This window comes from Dermochelys coriacea, chromosome 3 (assembly GCF_009764565.3).
Source record: "Dermochelys coriacea isolate rDerCor1 chromosome 3, rDerCor1.pri.v4, whole genome shotgun sequence".
In the NCBI taxonomy this organism is placed as follows: domain Eukaryota; kingdom Metazoa; phylum Chordata; order Testudines; family Dermochelyidae; genus Dermochelys; species Dermochelys coriacea.
The window spans coordinates 17,878,965-17,895,220 of record NC_050070.1 but is presented as its reverse complement, the minus strand read 5'-3'; the positions used below and the strand labels follow the sequence as shown (position 1 = coordinate 17,895,220).

At 42.1% G+C, this 16,256-nt stretch overlaps 1 protein-coding gene across 1 annotated transcript in view; it reads right to left on the bottom strand.

The window, feature by feature from the left end:
• Positions 1 to 14,075, bottom strand: part of ATAD2B (ATPase family AAA domain containing 2B) — a 180,933-nt gene extending 166,858 nt beyond the window's left edge. The window contains 1 exon segment of the mRNA XM_043510164.1: positions 13,714 to 14,075. Coding sequence (XP_043366099.1) covers positions 13,714 to 13,863 — 150 coding nt within the window. The 5' untranslated portion in view covers positions 13,864 to 14,075.
• Positions 14,076 to 16,256: the final 2,181 nt, after the last annotated feature.

Here is a 16,256-nt window from a genome sequence, read left to right as displayed (position 1 = left end):
CAATTAACCATTTGAACAATTTACCAAGCGTAGTGGTAGATTCTCCATCGCTGGGAATTTTTAAATCAAGACTGGATGTTTCTCTAAAGATATGATCTAGTTTAGCGTGGCCTCAAATTTTTTGGTGGCCTCAACTCTTGCTGGTGGCCACTCTGACAATTTTTCCAAAAATACTTAATTAACTTTAGGGGAAAATAAATATGCACATATAAATGTCCAAATCATGGTAATTTATGTAGAGGTTGGCTTTTTTGGCAGATTCAATAATAAAAATAATGTACAGTTGTCTCTGTTCTTTACTGGACCTAAACAGAATAGAAACACAAATAAGGTGCTTTGCACATTCTTGTCTTTTTTCCTTGTTGCTTCTTTGCTTTTTGGTTGCTTTTTTTAAAGACTTGCTACTGCAAAAAGTAATCTTTGTATGTTTGTTAATATCACTTTTCACAACTAGCTGGGAGGCTGTGAAAAGTGATATTAACAAACTTACAAATATCAATTTTCACAGCAGACTTACTCAGCCAGGGGACAAATTAAGCCCTGGATGGGGAGGTGGGTGGGGAGACAGAGAGGCCAGGGCAAAGCGGGAATAGATGGAGGGCTCGGGAGGCAGCTGCGGGGGGAGGGGAGCAGAGGGCAGGAACCCGCCGCCATGTGATTGGGGTCCAGGGCAGGAGCCTGAAGCCCAATGACTGAAACCTGCTGTCCACCACCTGAAGGCTAAAGCCCGAAGCATGAGCCTTCCCCCTGGGAAGGTGGGGAACTCACTGGTTGCCTGCTTCTCCAGCATTTGTGTCTCCAGAGAGGTGCAGGGCTCAATGCCTACTGGTACCCCTGGGGGAGATCCACTGCTTCCCGTCCCCCACCGTCACTGCACAGGAGGCTGTGCCCACAAGAAAAACCCCTGGTGGCTGCATGCAGCCTCAGTGGCCACGTTTGAGAAATGCTGCTCTAATTCAAACAAATTAATTCAGGGAACCTTATGGCCTGTGTTACACAGGAGATCAAACTGGATGATTACAATGGTCCCTTCTGGCTTCTTAACTATGAATTTATTTTTAAATATTAACAAATTAAAACTTTCCAAACTAGAAACTAAAGAAAATAACTAAATGCTCCTTCTCAACCCACTTCTTTAGGAAAGGCTTCAGTAAATAGATCAGGCCTCGCAGCATGGCCCAAGGATCAACAAACTTTTGCCTTGATGAAGCAAGGAAGGGGAGCAGACTCCAGAGCCCTTCACTGATGAATGCCTTCCCCGAAGCATACACTGGGGACTGCTATGTAAAGCATTTCAGATGATCAACTGAAAAGTTAAAAGGACAGAGAGGCAATCTCGAGCACGCAGAGGATACTAAACAAAGGATTTATGGTAAAAAAAAATTAAAAGGTTGCAAGCTGCTATCCAAGAAAAAATGAAAAAAGATATCTTGGCTACAGCTGCTGTCTGGCTATCCAGAAGCAACCACTGTTCCCACAGGTTTACTGATTGAGGAAAGTTGCTGATGCAGGACCAGCATATGCTTTCTCCATCAAAGAGGCCTCTGACACTTCTTCTGGTTGTTTCTCAAATCCACAAGTACCACCTTTGTTTTATCTGAACTGCACTTAAACCACAAAATGTATAGTTCCAATGTGATCTAGGCCTGGGCTTGAAAAAATTTACCATTCCCTGGTAAATACAAAGGCTATGAATTAACCTAGAAGGCCATCATCCACGTGGATAATGAAGTCGTCAATGACAACAAGCCTTGACAATTCCAACCAAGCTGATAAGTAACTCAGTTCACTCAGGAAATCAGAGGTGTAGTAGTAAAGCAACACTATAATTTAATCTCATGTTTATTATTAAGTGGACACTCTCAATTCAATCTAGTTTTGGAATAAGAGTTCTGATACATTTAGGCCATTTATACAATTTGGAAATTTCAGAAGAAGATTCCCATTAGTGCAACTATTGATTCAGCTGCACTGAAATTTGTATCAGTGGACACCCTGGTATAAAAAAAGGTTTCCATCATGGTAAAAACAGCTCTCTCAATCATCTATTTTATGGAATAATATGCCACTCCATTCCCATGTCCTTAACCTGTGGCCACATCCAACACAATTATACTGTTCATATCATTTCAGCAAAACTTGATACAATAGTTTTCTACCTATTATTTTACTCCCTTCAACAACTATAATCTTGTCTCCCTCTTCCACAATTCACCATCTCGAGCAACATATTCAATTTCAATATTTTTTAAATTAATTTCTTACCTGATTTCTTAACTACATAGTTTTAAAGGTGTCCAAATTAATTTCAATTACTATTTTCTTGTTTCTCATTTTACAAATACCAAATTAGCCTCCTGAAATTTACTTGTATTAATCAGGAATTTAGCTTTACCGACCGATACTCAAAAGTATCTCTACTTCTGCCTTTATATCTCCTTGAAATTAGATTTATGATTTGTAGACATTAACATTGCTCATGAGAGCAATGTTTTTACTAACCTTAGAAAATCTGGGATCAGTAACCATTGCTTATTTGTATATTCTGAACAGCAATGCAAACGTGCAAAGATGTCTCAGGGTATTGATGAACTGGGCTACTAACGGATTTTTTTTTTTTATTTAAGATGATTGTAACAAATGGGGAAGAAAACAAAGAGGTGACCTGCTAAAGAATGTATCTTGTCTCTACCATATCAGGCAGGCCTGTTATGATGCCCTATTTAGAAGAAAATACTAGTTTTTTCTTGAGGGAGGAGGGATGTTCTACTAAATACTATACTATGTGGGCTCACTTTATAAGCATTTTTATTCCTCAGACAGAAAAAGATATACACTTTTTCCAAAAGAAAGTCCAGGTCTATATCTTTTGCATCTGTCCTTGTATACCAATACACTTTAACGACCTATTTGTTTTTTCTGCACCTAGCCTATTGAAACCATCTCAGCCAAAAAATACACAAATGCAAATCATTCTCAACTGATGAAGAGTTGGCTAGGAGTGCAGATTTAGGGGGGGAAACTATAACAAAAGTTCTGAATTCCACTGTCTTCTGGAAGATTAAAAACTTGCAGAGTTGTCTACCATGTTCATACATGTCCCCCCACCCCACCAGCAATTTGAGGTGGAAATCTGGATCTTCAATTTTACATGCTAGGAGAGAAGGAAAGAATTCAAGATTACTCTCTATCATCCACATTTCAGTCTATTCTTCCTGTTCTGGGTTCAACTTTGCTTTATAATGCTTTATAGGGAAGCATTAATAACCTGCTGGAATGGGACTCAGGAGACACCGGTTCTATTTCTAACTTTGAAGCCAGTCTGCTGGGTGATCTTGGGCAAGTCACTTCCCTCCCTATACCTCAGTTTCTCCATCTGTGAAAAAATGGGGATAAGGATACTGACCTCCTGTGTACAGCACTTTTAGATCTACTAATGAAAGTGAAGTAAGTGCTAGGTATTATTAATTATAATCAATGTTGTTATATTTGGGGTCAGACATTTTGACTGAGTCATGGAAAGGTTCCATAGCTTCCCTGAGCTGTTTTTTTGTTGTTTTGTTTTTTTGGTTCTTGTATGGTTCCAGATCTTCGTTGTTAATTAGATCAAGTTAGATTTCCGGAGACTGACAATAGTGTCATCCTCCTGTAATTTGTCAAATTCTTTCAAAACCTCTTTCAATTGCTTTTGTACATTTAGTACTTTCTTTTACAGTCTTTTGTAAAATGCTTTGACTTAAGTACTCTTCATGCTTGGTGCAAATTTAATCATATTTATGGTAGTTGGAAGAAAATAGAGCAACACAGCCTTACTAAAAATTCCATTAAGCGTCACTGGAGAACTAAAGCATAAAGCCTGCTTCTTCCATTCAACCAACCATGAAGGCTGATCATGGATGCCAAATTATTTTTGATCTTCCTCAATGTGCTTGAGGACCATGTAATGGGTTGCTTCTTTCTCAGGAAGGTTTGGATAGCATGCTGAACCACTTATGAGTCAGAAGGTTACGATGTTTGCACCTGAGCTCTCCTCTTTTTCATTTTAATTTGGTTGTCTGAGGAAAACTGCAAAGAACTCTCCTTGTCATAATTGTCCCTGAATATTTGGATGACATATTTAGCTACTTGGACATAATAAATATTCTATGGTTTTCTTTTCTCACACAGACTCAATAGCATTACATAGGTATAATGACTGTATGTATACATGCAGTCATTACTTTTCAATTACTTCATATTCACCCATCTATCCTGCATCAGTGTCAATGATTATTTTAATTCTTTAAATTTTCCTCTGTTTCTTTATTTAAAGCATCTAGTAGCAAGCTTAAATTTGTCTGGAAAAGTATATTTGTGATAAGAAAAGGAGTACTTGTGGCACCTTAGAGACTAACAAATTTATTTGAGCATAAGCTTTCGTGAGCTACAGCTCACTGCAATGAATGCATTCAGTGGAATGTCCACTGAATACATCTGATGAAGTGAGCTGTAGCTCACGAAAGCTTATGCTCTAATAAATTTGTTAGTCTCTAAGGTGCCACAAGTACTCCTTTTCTTTTTGCGAATACAGACTAATACGGCTGCTACTCTGAAACCTATATTTGTGATGAGTGCTTCAATCGTTTATTTAAATTGCTGACTTTGTGCTAGGTTGAAAGGTGACATTTACTGCATAAAAAAAGATTGTGACTTTCTTACCAAAGTCTTTACTTTCAATCGTTTGTATGCCATAGTCACGGACAAATTGTTGGGTTTTTTGGATGTTAAAGAACAGAAAACATTCCTGATGTTGAACAGCTGCTGGACAGCCTTGGAACTGACTTACATATGATTGATGCTATGTTTCAATGGTGACTATGGCATCAGAAATACCTTACTTGCAGAATCATCAAAACTTTTTCAATGTTTTGCTCTTCTGCTTCAATAACCAATCTTTAATTTAGTGGCACATTTCATAAATCTGAAGAAGCCTATTTTCTGAACTTTAAAAGAAGCATGAATCCTTTCCCACTCACTACTTCATTCTTGACAATGTTTACATTGAATATACTGAAGTAATGAAAATGATTCTTCTGATGTACAATTTCTGATTTCCTACAACTTCCTTCAAATTCAGGCATGTCAAGTCATATAGATGTTTACTAATAACTAAAACTAACTCCTACTCTTTTCGAGTATTGATGAGCAGTTTTGACATTTACTAGTTAGAAAAAGAAACAACCACCTGGTGCGGTGGTGCTCCATTTTTTGTCATATTGGTACCCAAATTTTTATAAAGGGACCACCCTATTTACCACTATGAAAAGGGCAGAGTTATTTGCAATTTACCTGATACCTTTTCACAACCGCCACATTAAGAGCCCCTGATTTAGTTAATTTAACACCGCAAAAATTGAATACAAAAAGTTAGCCAGTTTTATATTGAACTATGTTATCAGACATCCTTCCCACCTTACAGAAATTTCTAGATTCTATTACCAAAGCATTTGAAATATTTATTGAGTTCATGAATTTAAATTTTAAAAAAAGGGGGCATAATATATATAATTTGTAAAAGTTCTTTCAGATTTATGATGCAAGATGCTATAGAAATATCATATAAGGTAGACAGCCAAATTTCTTCCTCTCTATTGCTATTGAAACAGCAATGTGTTGTACGTATTTTAAGTTACGTCAAGAAACCCTAAAGTGTATGGCTAGGCACTCCTCTTAGCACTCCTATAAATTTAATTAAATAAATAAGCAAAATGATTTGGGTGAAGATCACTGAGCAGGAGGATCGGAGGAATGCTGGGACCTGAAACGTCCATCGCAGTTGGACAGCGACCGGTGGGGTTGCAGGAATTGAGACAGGAGGAGATTTGGTAGGGGCAGCAGGAACACTCACTGAGGAGCAAAAAACCTTCCAAAGGTAATGAGGAAGCAAGTTAATGTAACAAAACCAGGACCAAGAGACCAGGAAAGTGAGTCAAAGGAAAAGGGAGAGCAAAACAAGAAGCCAGCAAACCAGGGAGAAAATAGCAAAGAAAAAAAGGATGGAGAAATATACCTGGAAAGATACACAAGCTCATGGTCCTCTCTCTCTCTGCACTAGAAGTGGTGTGAGGGCTTTTACTGCCTAAACTGGGAGTGATATATTTAGGATAAAATATATCACACACTGAAATGACTGGGTCATAGCTACAACCAAAGTAACAGAAGACTAAAGGTCATCCACACCTAGGTACTGGAAAAGAGCTTTATAAAGATTGATACAGTAATAAATTCAATTACTGGGCTGAACATCAACAGTTTATCAGTACACAGCTGTTTAGGGCAGAAAGTACAGAACAATATACCACACCCAACTGAAAGTACAGGGGGAATTGGGTGATCAGAACGTAATTACTTGAGCTAATTACCTTGCAGAACCCCAAGCTAAACACAATTCTGGGAAAAAATGCCATGGGATCTTAAAGAAAAGTGTCTGTGACCTGTTTTAAGACTCATCTGAAAGATGGCAGCTCCAGAAGCAGCCTCCATTAATGCTACACTGGGATACTGGTTTAGTACTTAGAGGAAAGAGCGCAACTTAGTATATCATCAACACCATTTCCCAAATGTTATTTGGAGGTCTTATTCACATATTAATTAGGTCTTATCCTGCTTCACTTCTGAGTTCCAAGGAGGTCAAAATCCAGAATAGTATGACTGCAGAATATGACCAGCAGTTTCAAGCAAAATGTGTAATTATTTTTCTATATGAAAATTAGCCATTAGTATATGACCCAATTCAATTCCCAGATTATCATAAGCAAAATGATTTGGTAGACTGCTTTTGAAAAACTCTATCCCTACGTGTCCATTTGGGCACATTAACTGATATAATGTCAAACAGGCTTTAAGTATACTAGAATATTGGCAGGAAGTTGACCACTTGGAACAACTGCTCCATTTCCCACTATGCACAGATGTGTGAACAACACAGTACAGTACTAAGGTACAAATTACATGATTTATTCCTGAATCTCTCATGCCAGGTCTCAAAGTAAGGAACACCACTAAAACAAGAAGGGGGGGGGGAAACCCTTAGCTTTTCATTACTACCCTAAAAAGATGGGTTTCCTCAAGAATCTGTCTTTAACTGAAATCTTTTTTGTAACTTCATCAGAATTGTGCAAGTTTTAGCTGAAATACTCCCATTAGCATTACTGAAACCAGTAAAACGAAGACTAAACTCAGTGATTTTAAAATACAGGAGCATCTTTAGGAAGGATATTTTTCTTTAAAGAACTTTTAAATGCAAGTGCAAAGCAGTGTCATTTTCTTTTTCCTATGTGACCCAAGATCAATGAATTTTCCAATGTTTTTATTTCAAATACATAGAATAGCCATTAAGAGTCTTAGGCACTGTCAAAAAGGTAGCAAGGAAGGAATGAAATTCCAAAAGGAAATTCCAAACCAACAAGTCCTTACAACTTGTAAAAACAGAAGGTCAAGTGAAAAAGGAAAGACAACAATACTCATTAACCTGCATCAAGCGTTTTTCAAAACAAAAAACAAACATGTTATGTCTTTTGCTATTCTGTTTGAAAGGAAAAAAATACTTCTTTAATTTTTACAAATTTGTACACAAGTTTTAAAAGTAATATTTTAAAATTAAAACAAAAACATGTCAAAAATATTTTAAATGTGTTTCAACTGTTGACCATTAAAGAGTAGCCATGACTATATACCGTGCGGAATAATCTGTAAAGGTATATTATCACACCTTTAATATGGAAAGAATTATTTCAATTAATTTTTATACATTTAGAAATTTGAATCAAGAGATATATATTTATTGTTGCAATGAATCATAAAAATGCTGTATAGTGCTTATGTTACATGCAACTACAGTGCTTTATGTCAATCCCCAGTTCTGTTTGTGCTCCTATTAGCAATTAAGTACAATGGAGAGCTCTATGTTGCTACTGAATAATGTTGGCAGTCCTACTTTTAGCTAGGAACTTTTATTAACAGTAATCAGAGTGCCCCTTAAGTAGCTGTTAAAGTACTTTTAATGCTGCCTTGCTTAATTAAATTAGGTTAATCTTATCTAAATTTCTAAAATGTCTAACCAATACAGTGGCATGATTAAAAAACTACAATAATATTAGTTGAGAAATAAATACATGGCTTTTAGTTTTTTGCAACTGCGTTAAAGAATCATCTCTCAATACTGTGGAGTAAGGTAAATTTAATGTCAATGTCTAATTAAACCCAATCATTGCAATCATAATTCCTATACCAGTATCTTAAAGACATCCAAAAATTAGTTTTGTAAATTAACAATAGGAACTCAAACACTTACATGTATTTTATGGTTAAAAAAAATTTTTTACTTAAAATGTTTTTTAACTGTTTGAGTGAGGTTCAAAATTGAAGTTTATAAACCTACTTTCATAAAATCATCATTTTGAAAAGTTAGTTGTGGTAAGTCTGATAAATTTTGTTCCTGTCAGAATATTTTAATGTCAAGCATAAACACTTGCAAGTCAAATTTTAAATAGTAAAATGATAATTTTGTAATTACATAACAGGCAAACAAACCTCCCATTACACTCACAAATTTGTTTTTAAACAAAGTAAGTTTAAAAACAATACACCTCACTTCCTCCTCTTTACATTCAAATGCATTAAATACTGCCATTCCATTTCAGAGAATAAAAATCTGATTCCTTGATCTATTAAGCGAGTGGATTTTCTTAATATTTAATACACAGCACATATGATTTAGTTGTGGATTGGGCCTGCTTTGTGCAAGGGGTTGGATTAGATGACCTCTTGAGGTTTCTTCCAACCCTGATATTCTATGATTATATCTGTCTTTGAATCTACCAAGTGAATCATCTGAAACACGTTACTCAACATAATACTAACATGTAATATGTTAGACATTTAACTCTCATACATTTCTTTTCCCTACGTTTGGGGAACGTAGCGTCATAAACGTGTGCATATAACTTAATATCTTAGAAAATGCCAAGAGAAAAAAAAAAAAAAAACACAAAAGGCAGGGCGGGAGGGGAAAGACATGGAAGAGCAACAAAACAGATAGGTACAGCTTGTAGCCCAGCATCTGTTGTATCAGGTATGGCCAACATTTTTACAGGATACTGTTGGCTCAATTTTAATCCATGGTATGGAACACAAAAATAAATAATCATCATCATCATCTTAGCAATGCTCCCTGACTGGTATTTGCAAACATATTCAAGAAACAGCATTACACAGGGATCTCAAGTCAATACTCTTGTGGAAGTAAACTCAGGCTCATAAAGATACAGACAACATTTTTGATTTGTAGAGCGCCTGCAGTCTGCTGCAATCTTTAACTTTGCATTCACCGGACCACCAGTAGAGCTGGGGTTCTCAGATCACAAATCTATGGTAGGCTTTAAAGAGACATCATTACAACGAACTTAAGTAAGTGAAACAATTGCCTCCAAACCCACATACATGACATGCCAATCCACCCATTTCACTCCAACACTGCAGCTACAACATTGTCTCATAACAAGAAAAGGAGTACTTGTGGCACCTTAGAGACTAACAAATTTATTAGAGCATAAGCTTTCGTGAGCAGCTGTAGCTCACGAAAGCTTATGCTCTAATAAATTTGTTAGTCTCTAAGGTGCCACAAGTACTCCTTTTCTTTTTGCGAATACAGACTAACACGGCTGCTACTCTGAAACCTGTCTCATAACAGTAATTTTATAAATCATGGGTTGGTGTGGTTTTTTTTTTAAGCTATTTTTTCTATATAAATATTGCTGTCTAACTGCCATATTGATTTTGGAACATTTTAAATCACAGAAAATTGTTAGATATTTTTAACATTATTTCATTGAGATCTGAGAACCTACGAACATAAGAATAACCACACTGGGTCAACAAACAATGTTACATCTAGCCTAGTATCTCATCTTTCTACAGTGGCCAGTGCCAGACACTTGAAAGGGAATGAACAGAACAGAGCAATCATCATGTGATCCATCCCGACGTCCAGTCCCACCACCTGCCAATCAGAGGCTTCAGGGACCCCCAGAGCATGGGGTGGCATCTCTGACAATCTTGGCTAATAGCCATTGATGCACCTATCCTCCATGAACATACCCAATTCTTTTTTTAACCCAGTTACACTTTTGGCCTTCACAACAATCCTTGGCAACAAGTTCCACGAGTTGACTGTATATTTAGATGAAGTAGCACATTCTTTTGTTTGTTTTAAACCTGCAGACTACTAATTTCATTGGGTGACCCCTGTTTTTTTTATGTGAAGGGGTAAATAACACTTCCTTATTCACTTTCTCCACACCACGTGTGATTTTACAGATCTCTGTCATATCTCCCCCCCCTTAGTTATCTCTTTTCCAAGCTGAACAGTCCCAGTTTTTTTTAATGTCTCCTAATACGGAAGCTGTTCCATATTCCTAATCATATTTGTTGCACTTCATTATCAATCTCTTAGACCTTAATATTAACAACAGCTTCCCATACTTAAAGCTACAGTATGAAATGCATACTGAAAGTGAAAATACGTATGCACTAAAATTCTGAAAAGGAAGAAGAGCAAAAGCTTCTATAAGTTCTGCTAGCTTTTGGCTAATGTTTTTCTAAAGAAAAAAGACCAACACCAACAGTGAATACTTGGAGTGTGCCTGACATTAATATAAGAGTGCTCCAATGTATTACAAAACAAATCCATTAGGTCATGCAAAGATACACACTTGCCTTTAGAAACACTTGATTTGTATAAGTATCTTGGTATGGATATAATGATTTTCAGGACAATTTTACTTACCCCTTTCCCTCACTCCATAACAAGAAAAATCATTTGGATGTGCATTTTAAATCAATGGAAAGGAACACTAAGTCCCTGGAAAAATCATGGAGCAGATCCTCAAGGAATCCATATTGAAGCACTTGGAGAGGAAGGTGATCAGGAACGGTCAATATGGATTCAACAAGGGCAAGTCATGCCTGACCTACCTGATTGCCTTCTATGATGAAATAACTGGCTCGTTGAATATGGGGAAAAGCTGTGGACGTGATACATCATGACTTTAGCAAAGCTTTTGATACAGTCTCCCACAGTATTCTTGCCAGCAAGATAAAAAAAAACATGGAATGGATGAATGGACTATAAGGTGGATAGAAAGCTGTCTAGATCGTTGGGCTCAATGGGTAGTGATCAACGACTCAATGTCTAGTTGGCAGCTGGTATCAAGCGGAGTGCCCCAGGGGTCTGCCCTGGGGCCGATTTTGTTCAACATCTTCATTAATGATCTGGATTGATGATGGGATGGGTTGCACTCTCAGCACATTTGCAGATGACACTAAGCTGGGGGGGAGAGGTAGATATGCTGGAGGGTAGGGATAAGGTCCACAGTAACCTAGACAAATTGGAGGATTGGCCTGATGAGGTTCAACAAAGACAAGTGCAGAGTCCTGCACTTAGGACGGAAGAATCCCATGCACTGCTACAGGCTGGGGACCAACTGACTAAGCGGCAGTTCTGCAGACAAGGACCAGGGAATTAAAGCGGATGAGAAGCTGCATATGAGTCAACAGTGTGCCCTTGTTGCCAAGAAATGTTGGGCTGCATTAGTAAGAGCATTGCCAGCAGATTATTCCCCTCGATTCAGCACTGGTGTGGCCACATCTGGAGTACTGCATCCAATTTTGGGCTCCCATTATTGTGTGGGCAAATTGGAAAGAGTCCAGGGGAGGGCAACAAAAATTATTAGGGTGCTGGGGCACATGACTTATGAGGAGAGGCTGAGGGAACTGGGCTTATTTAGTCTGCAGAAGAGAAGAGTGAGGGGGGGATTTGATAGCAACCTTCAAGTACCTGAAAGGGGGGTTCCAAAGAGGATGAGGTAGGCTGTTCTCAGTGGTGGCAAATGACCGAACAAGGAGCAATGGTCTCAAGTTGCAGTAGGGGAGGTCTAGGCTGGATATTAGGAAAAACTATTTCACTAGGAGGGTGGTGAAGCACTGGAATGGGTTACCTAGGGAAGTAGTGGAGTCTGCATCCTTAGAAGTTTTTAAGGCTTGACAAAGCCCTGGCTGGGATCATTTAGTTAGATCCTGCTTTGAGCAAGGGGTTGGACTAGATGACCTCCTGAGGTCTCTTCCAACGCTAATCTTCTATGATCTTAGTGCTTAGCAGTAGTACGCTCCTCTACACAGCAAGCCCGAGAGGGTTAAGCCAAACTTTGGCTCACACAGTATACCAGGCCCGTGGGACCGGCATACTGGAATGTGTGTGAGAAGCTTTACCAGCCATAATGCAGAAGAGTAGCAGAGAGCAGAAACTGAAGAGAAAAATCAGAGAGAGAAAAAAAAAGAAGGAAATTAAGAAGAAACAGGAGAGGACTGAAAAAGTACATACGGTTTACATTTGACACCTAGTCAATAGTGTTCTCTAGTGTCTGTAAACAAAGGGAGGGGGAAAGGGTTTTTAACATCTCTGGCTGCTATTGCTTTTTTACCTACTTGTGTCTCCATCTGTTCCTCTTTAGCAGTGAAAAGGATGTGGTCCCTTGGTGCATGACTGTCGAACATTTTGACCCTCAGCTGTGTCACTCCTGTATTCATTCATCCCTAAGTCTTTCTAGACACATTGACTGCAGGGGCAACCTATAGTGTTTCATGTTTAGAATATGGTTTCCAGTTCAGAGCACAATAACTACCAGCAGAAAAGTTGTAATGCGATCAATTTTCTACCTATCACACAAGGAGCCCCCTCTACTAAATGCTGACAAGGAGAAGCATGCACCTGTTGTCAGCAAATCTTTCCAGAAAGGGTGGAGAAGACAAGCCTCCTGAAATCGGCAGCAGATCTCAATTATAATCTACAAAATGTTAGTTTCATACATTAGGCTGTTGGATTCAGCCGTGAGTAGACCATACAATCAAAGCTCTGATTATAAATCATGTTGGGAAAACAACTAATTAAGCAAATAGGCTAAATTATTATTTTCCTTTGCTTTTCAAGGGAGGGATTAGAAAACAGGAGACATGTTCAAAGCAGGGCTATCAAGGCTGATGAGGATAGCTGTCGTAGGTGAGTTGGGGTCAATATGTAAGTTACAGGAGCCGCAGCTCCTAACTTTTGTTTCTTGTTGTGCCTCCAGTGTAGTCCCAGGCGCAGCCAGAGAGGGAGCTTTGCTCCGCTCCTACCTCCCCGATCCCCTGCCGGGCACAGCAGCCGCTTGTCTGTTCCCCTCTCGCACACAGATGCAGCTAGCCAGCGGCACGAGAACTTTTGTCCCTCTGCTCCCAAGTCTCCCATCACCCCCCCCCCCCACGAGCTGTAACCCCTGTCCCCCAACGCTGCCTCCACACACATCCGCCCTCCAGCCCCCTTCTTCACCCCTAGAGCCGCCGTCCCTCTCCCCAGCGGCATCCCCAGCTCAGCTGAGCACACCGGAAAGTAGCCCAGCGCCACCCCTCCGCAAATTCCAGCCCCGCACTGCCGAGGGGGGACGGAGCCCCTCGCCCCCGCCGCCCCCTTTGCCGGCTCCCCAGTCACTCCCCCAGCCCGGGCAGAGAGAGCCGCGCCAGTGCCCCCCCCCCCGCCCCGTCTGCCCTGCCCTGCCTCTCCCCTCCCCCCCCCCCCCCGGCCCCGACAGAGGCAGCAGCGGTGCCCTCCCAGCCCTTCTCCGGCCCCCGCGCTTCCCTCACCCGGGCCGCCGCCGGCTCCTCTAGCCCGGCCTTGGTGCCTCTCTTGGAGGAGCGGGTCCGGGACGAGATGAAATGGCTGCCGGCTCCGGCCGCGGCGGCCGCCGCCGCTTTGCCCAGGGGGCGCAGGGAGCTCTTCCTGGTGTTCACCATGGCCCCGGCGAAGGCGGACGCGGGGAGCCGCCGCCGCCGCCGCGGAGGGAGGGCTGCGGGGCGCCTCCGCCCGGGGAGCGGGGCGGCCGGGCCGAGAGACACGCCGAGCGCGCCGAGTTCGCCGCCGTCTTCTCGGCTCAGTCTCACACGCTAACGGGCCGCCATTACTCTCCCTCTCCCTTTCTCCGCTCGCTCACCGCGAGGCCGCTGGCGGCCGCTTGGGGGCGCTGGGCCGCTGCGCAGGCCCGGCGGCCCCTGCTGGGTACTCTCTAGCCCGGCGCCGCGCGCTCTATGGGCCCTGCACTGCGCGCGGCGGGGGGAGGGGAGGGGAGGGGAGGAGAGTGGCTGGCTCAGAGTCAGCCCTAATGCCCAGAGCTCCCGGGAGGGCGGGGGCTGTGCGTGCCTGCAGCCAAAGGATGGGGGAGGGGGGATTCTAGCTGCCTGCAGCCATTGCCTGCGCAGGGGTGTGCGGAACAGCCTGAGTGAGGCTTCCCGAGACGCCCGCTGCACAGACTCTGAGGCTGTGTGAGCAGCAGGGGGAATCCAGGGTAATCATGCCTAGCTCTTTCCAAAGTGCTTGACAAAGGGGGTCAGGAGCACCGTCCCCATTTTGCCAATGGGGAAACTGAGGTACCTGGATGGAATTATACCCTAGATCTCCTGCCTCCCACTCCAGTGTCCTAGTCTGTAGATCATCATACTGCCTCTCCCCATCCAGCCCTTATTTCATTATTTGTATTGCAGTGGCATCTAGACACCCAAGCCTAGATTAAGACCCTGACTGCTCTCTGTGTTGTTCATACACATCAGGGAGCCCTTGCCTCAGAGTAAGACCTTACAGTCTAAATACAAAGAGACGAAGGGAGTATCGTCCTTATTTATAGATGAGGAAGGCGGCACAAAGAACAAGTGACAATGCCATGCAGGAGATGTGAACTTTTGTGTAGCATTGCTGTGTTTTGTTAAAAGACTGCTGTGTCTTATCCAAGGGTGGCTGCATTTCAACCAGGAGAGTGGTGCTTCCGTATAAAGACCCAAACTTGCAAAAATTTAGTCAGTCAAGTAGTTTATTTTACGTCAATGGAATGACTATATGAATAAATGTTCCACCACTTTCTGTGGAAACTATGCCATAGTCTAATAAGTTGCACTATTAAGAAATTCTCTCAATAGTCAGGACAAGTGTACACTACAAAATTAAGTTGGCCTAAGTTATGTCGATGTACAGCCACCGCAGTAATTGAATCGGTTAAACATATCCACACTACAATCCTTGTGTCAGCAGTGCGCGTCCTCACCAGAAGTACTTGCATCAAGTTAACTGCCAGTGTGGTGCATTGTGGGACGGTTTCTGAAAGGCAGAAACTGACACTGCATTGACCTAACTACATCGACTTATGTGCTAACCATCTCGTGGAGGTGGAGTTATTAAGTTGGTGAAGTGAGCGAGCTACATCAGTGGGAGCTATATTTTAGTGTAGACCAGGGGTCAGCAGGCAACCTTTCAGAAGTGGTGTGTTGAGTCTTCATTTATTCACTTTAATGTAAGGTTTCGCATGCCAGTAATACATTTTAACATTTTTTAGAAGTTCTCTCTCTATAAGTCTATATATTATATAACTAAACTATTGTCATATGTAAAGTAAACAAGGTTTTCAAAATGTTTAAGAAGCTTCATTTAAAATTAAATTAAAATGCTGATCTTACGCCGCCGGCCCGCTCAGCCCGCTGCCTGCCTGGGGTTCCGTCCACCTAGGCTGGCAGCAGACTGAGCGGGGCCTGCGGCCGGGACCCCGGCTGGCAAGGGACTGGCAGCCAGAACCCCAGATAGGCAGCAGGCTGAGCGGGGCTGGCAGCTGGGACCCCAGACCGGCAGTGGGCTGAGTGGCTCAGCTTGCTGCCACTCAGACCGCTGCCAGTCTGGGGTTCCGTCCACCGGCTCCTGCCAGCCAGGGTCCCGGCCTGGGATCCCGGCCCTGCGCACATAGAATGGGTACCTACCTTCTCCCTGGTTCTTGCCCATTCTCTTCCTCTCTCTCGCTGCACTGAGCTGAGGGTGGGAGTGCACTGAGCAAAGGGCTAGGGGTGAAGGAGCAGGTTGGGGTGTAGGGTCTGGCCAGGAGCTAGAATGAGGGAGGAGGCTCAGGGTTGGGGCAGGAGGTTTGGGTGTGGAGTGCTTACCTGGGCAGCTCCCATTTGGTGCAAGGGGTGCAGGCAGGAATGTGGGGCGACGTGCAGGAGCTCCTGTTTGGTGCTCAGGGTGGGGGTGAGAATGTGGGGGGTGCAAGAGTCAGGGGTGGGGGGGCTGGATATGTATGGGGGGTGCAGGAGTCAGGGCTGGGGGTTGGGTGTGTGTGAGGAGAGTGCAGGAGTCAGGGCATAGGGTGTGGGGA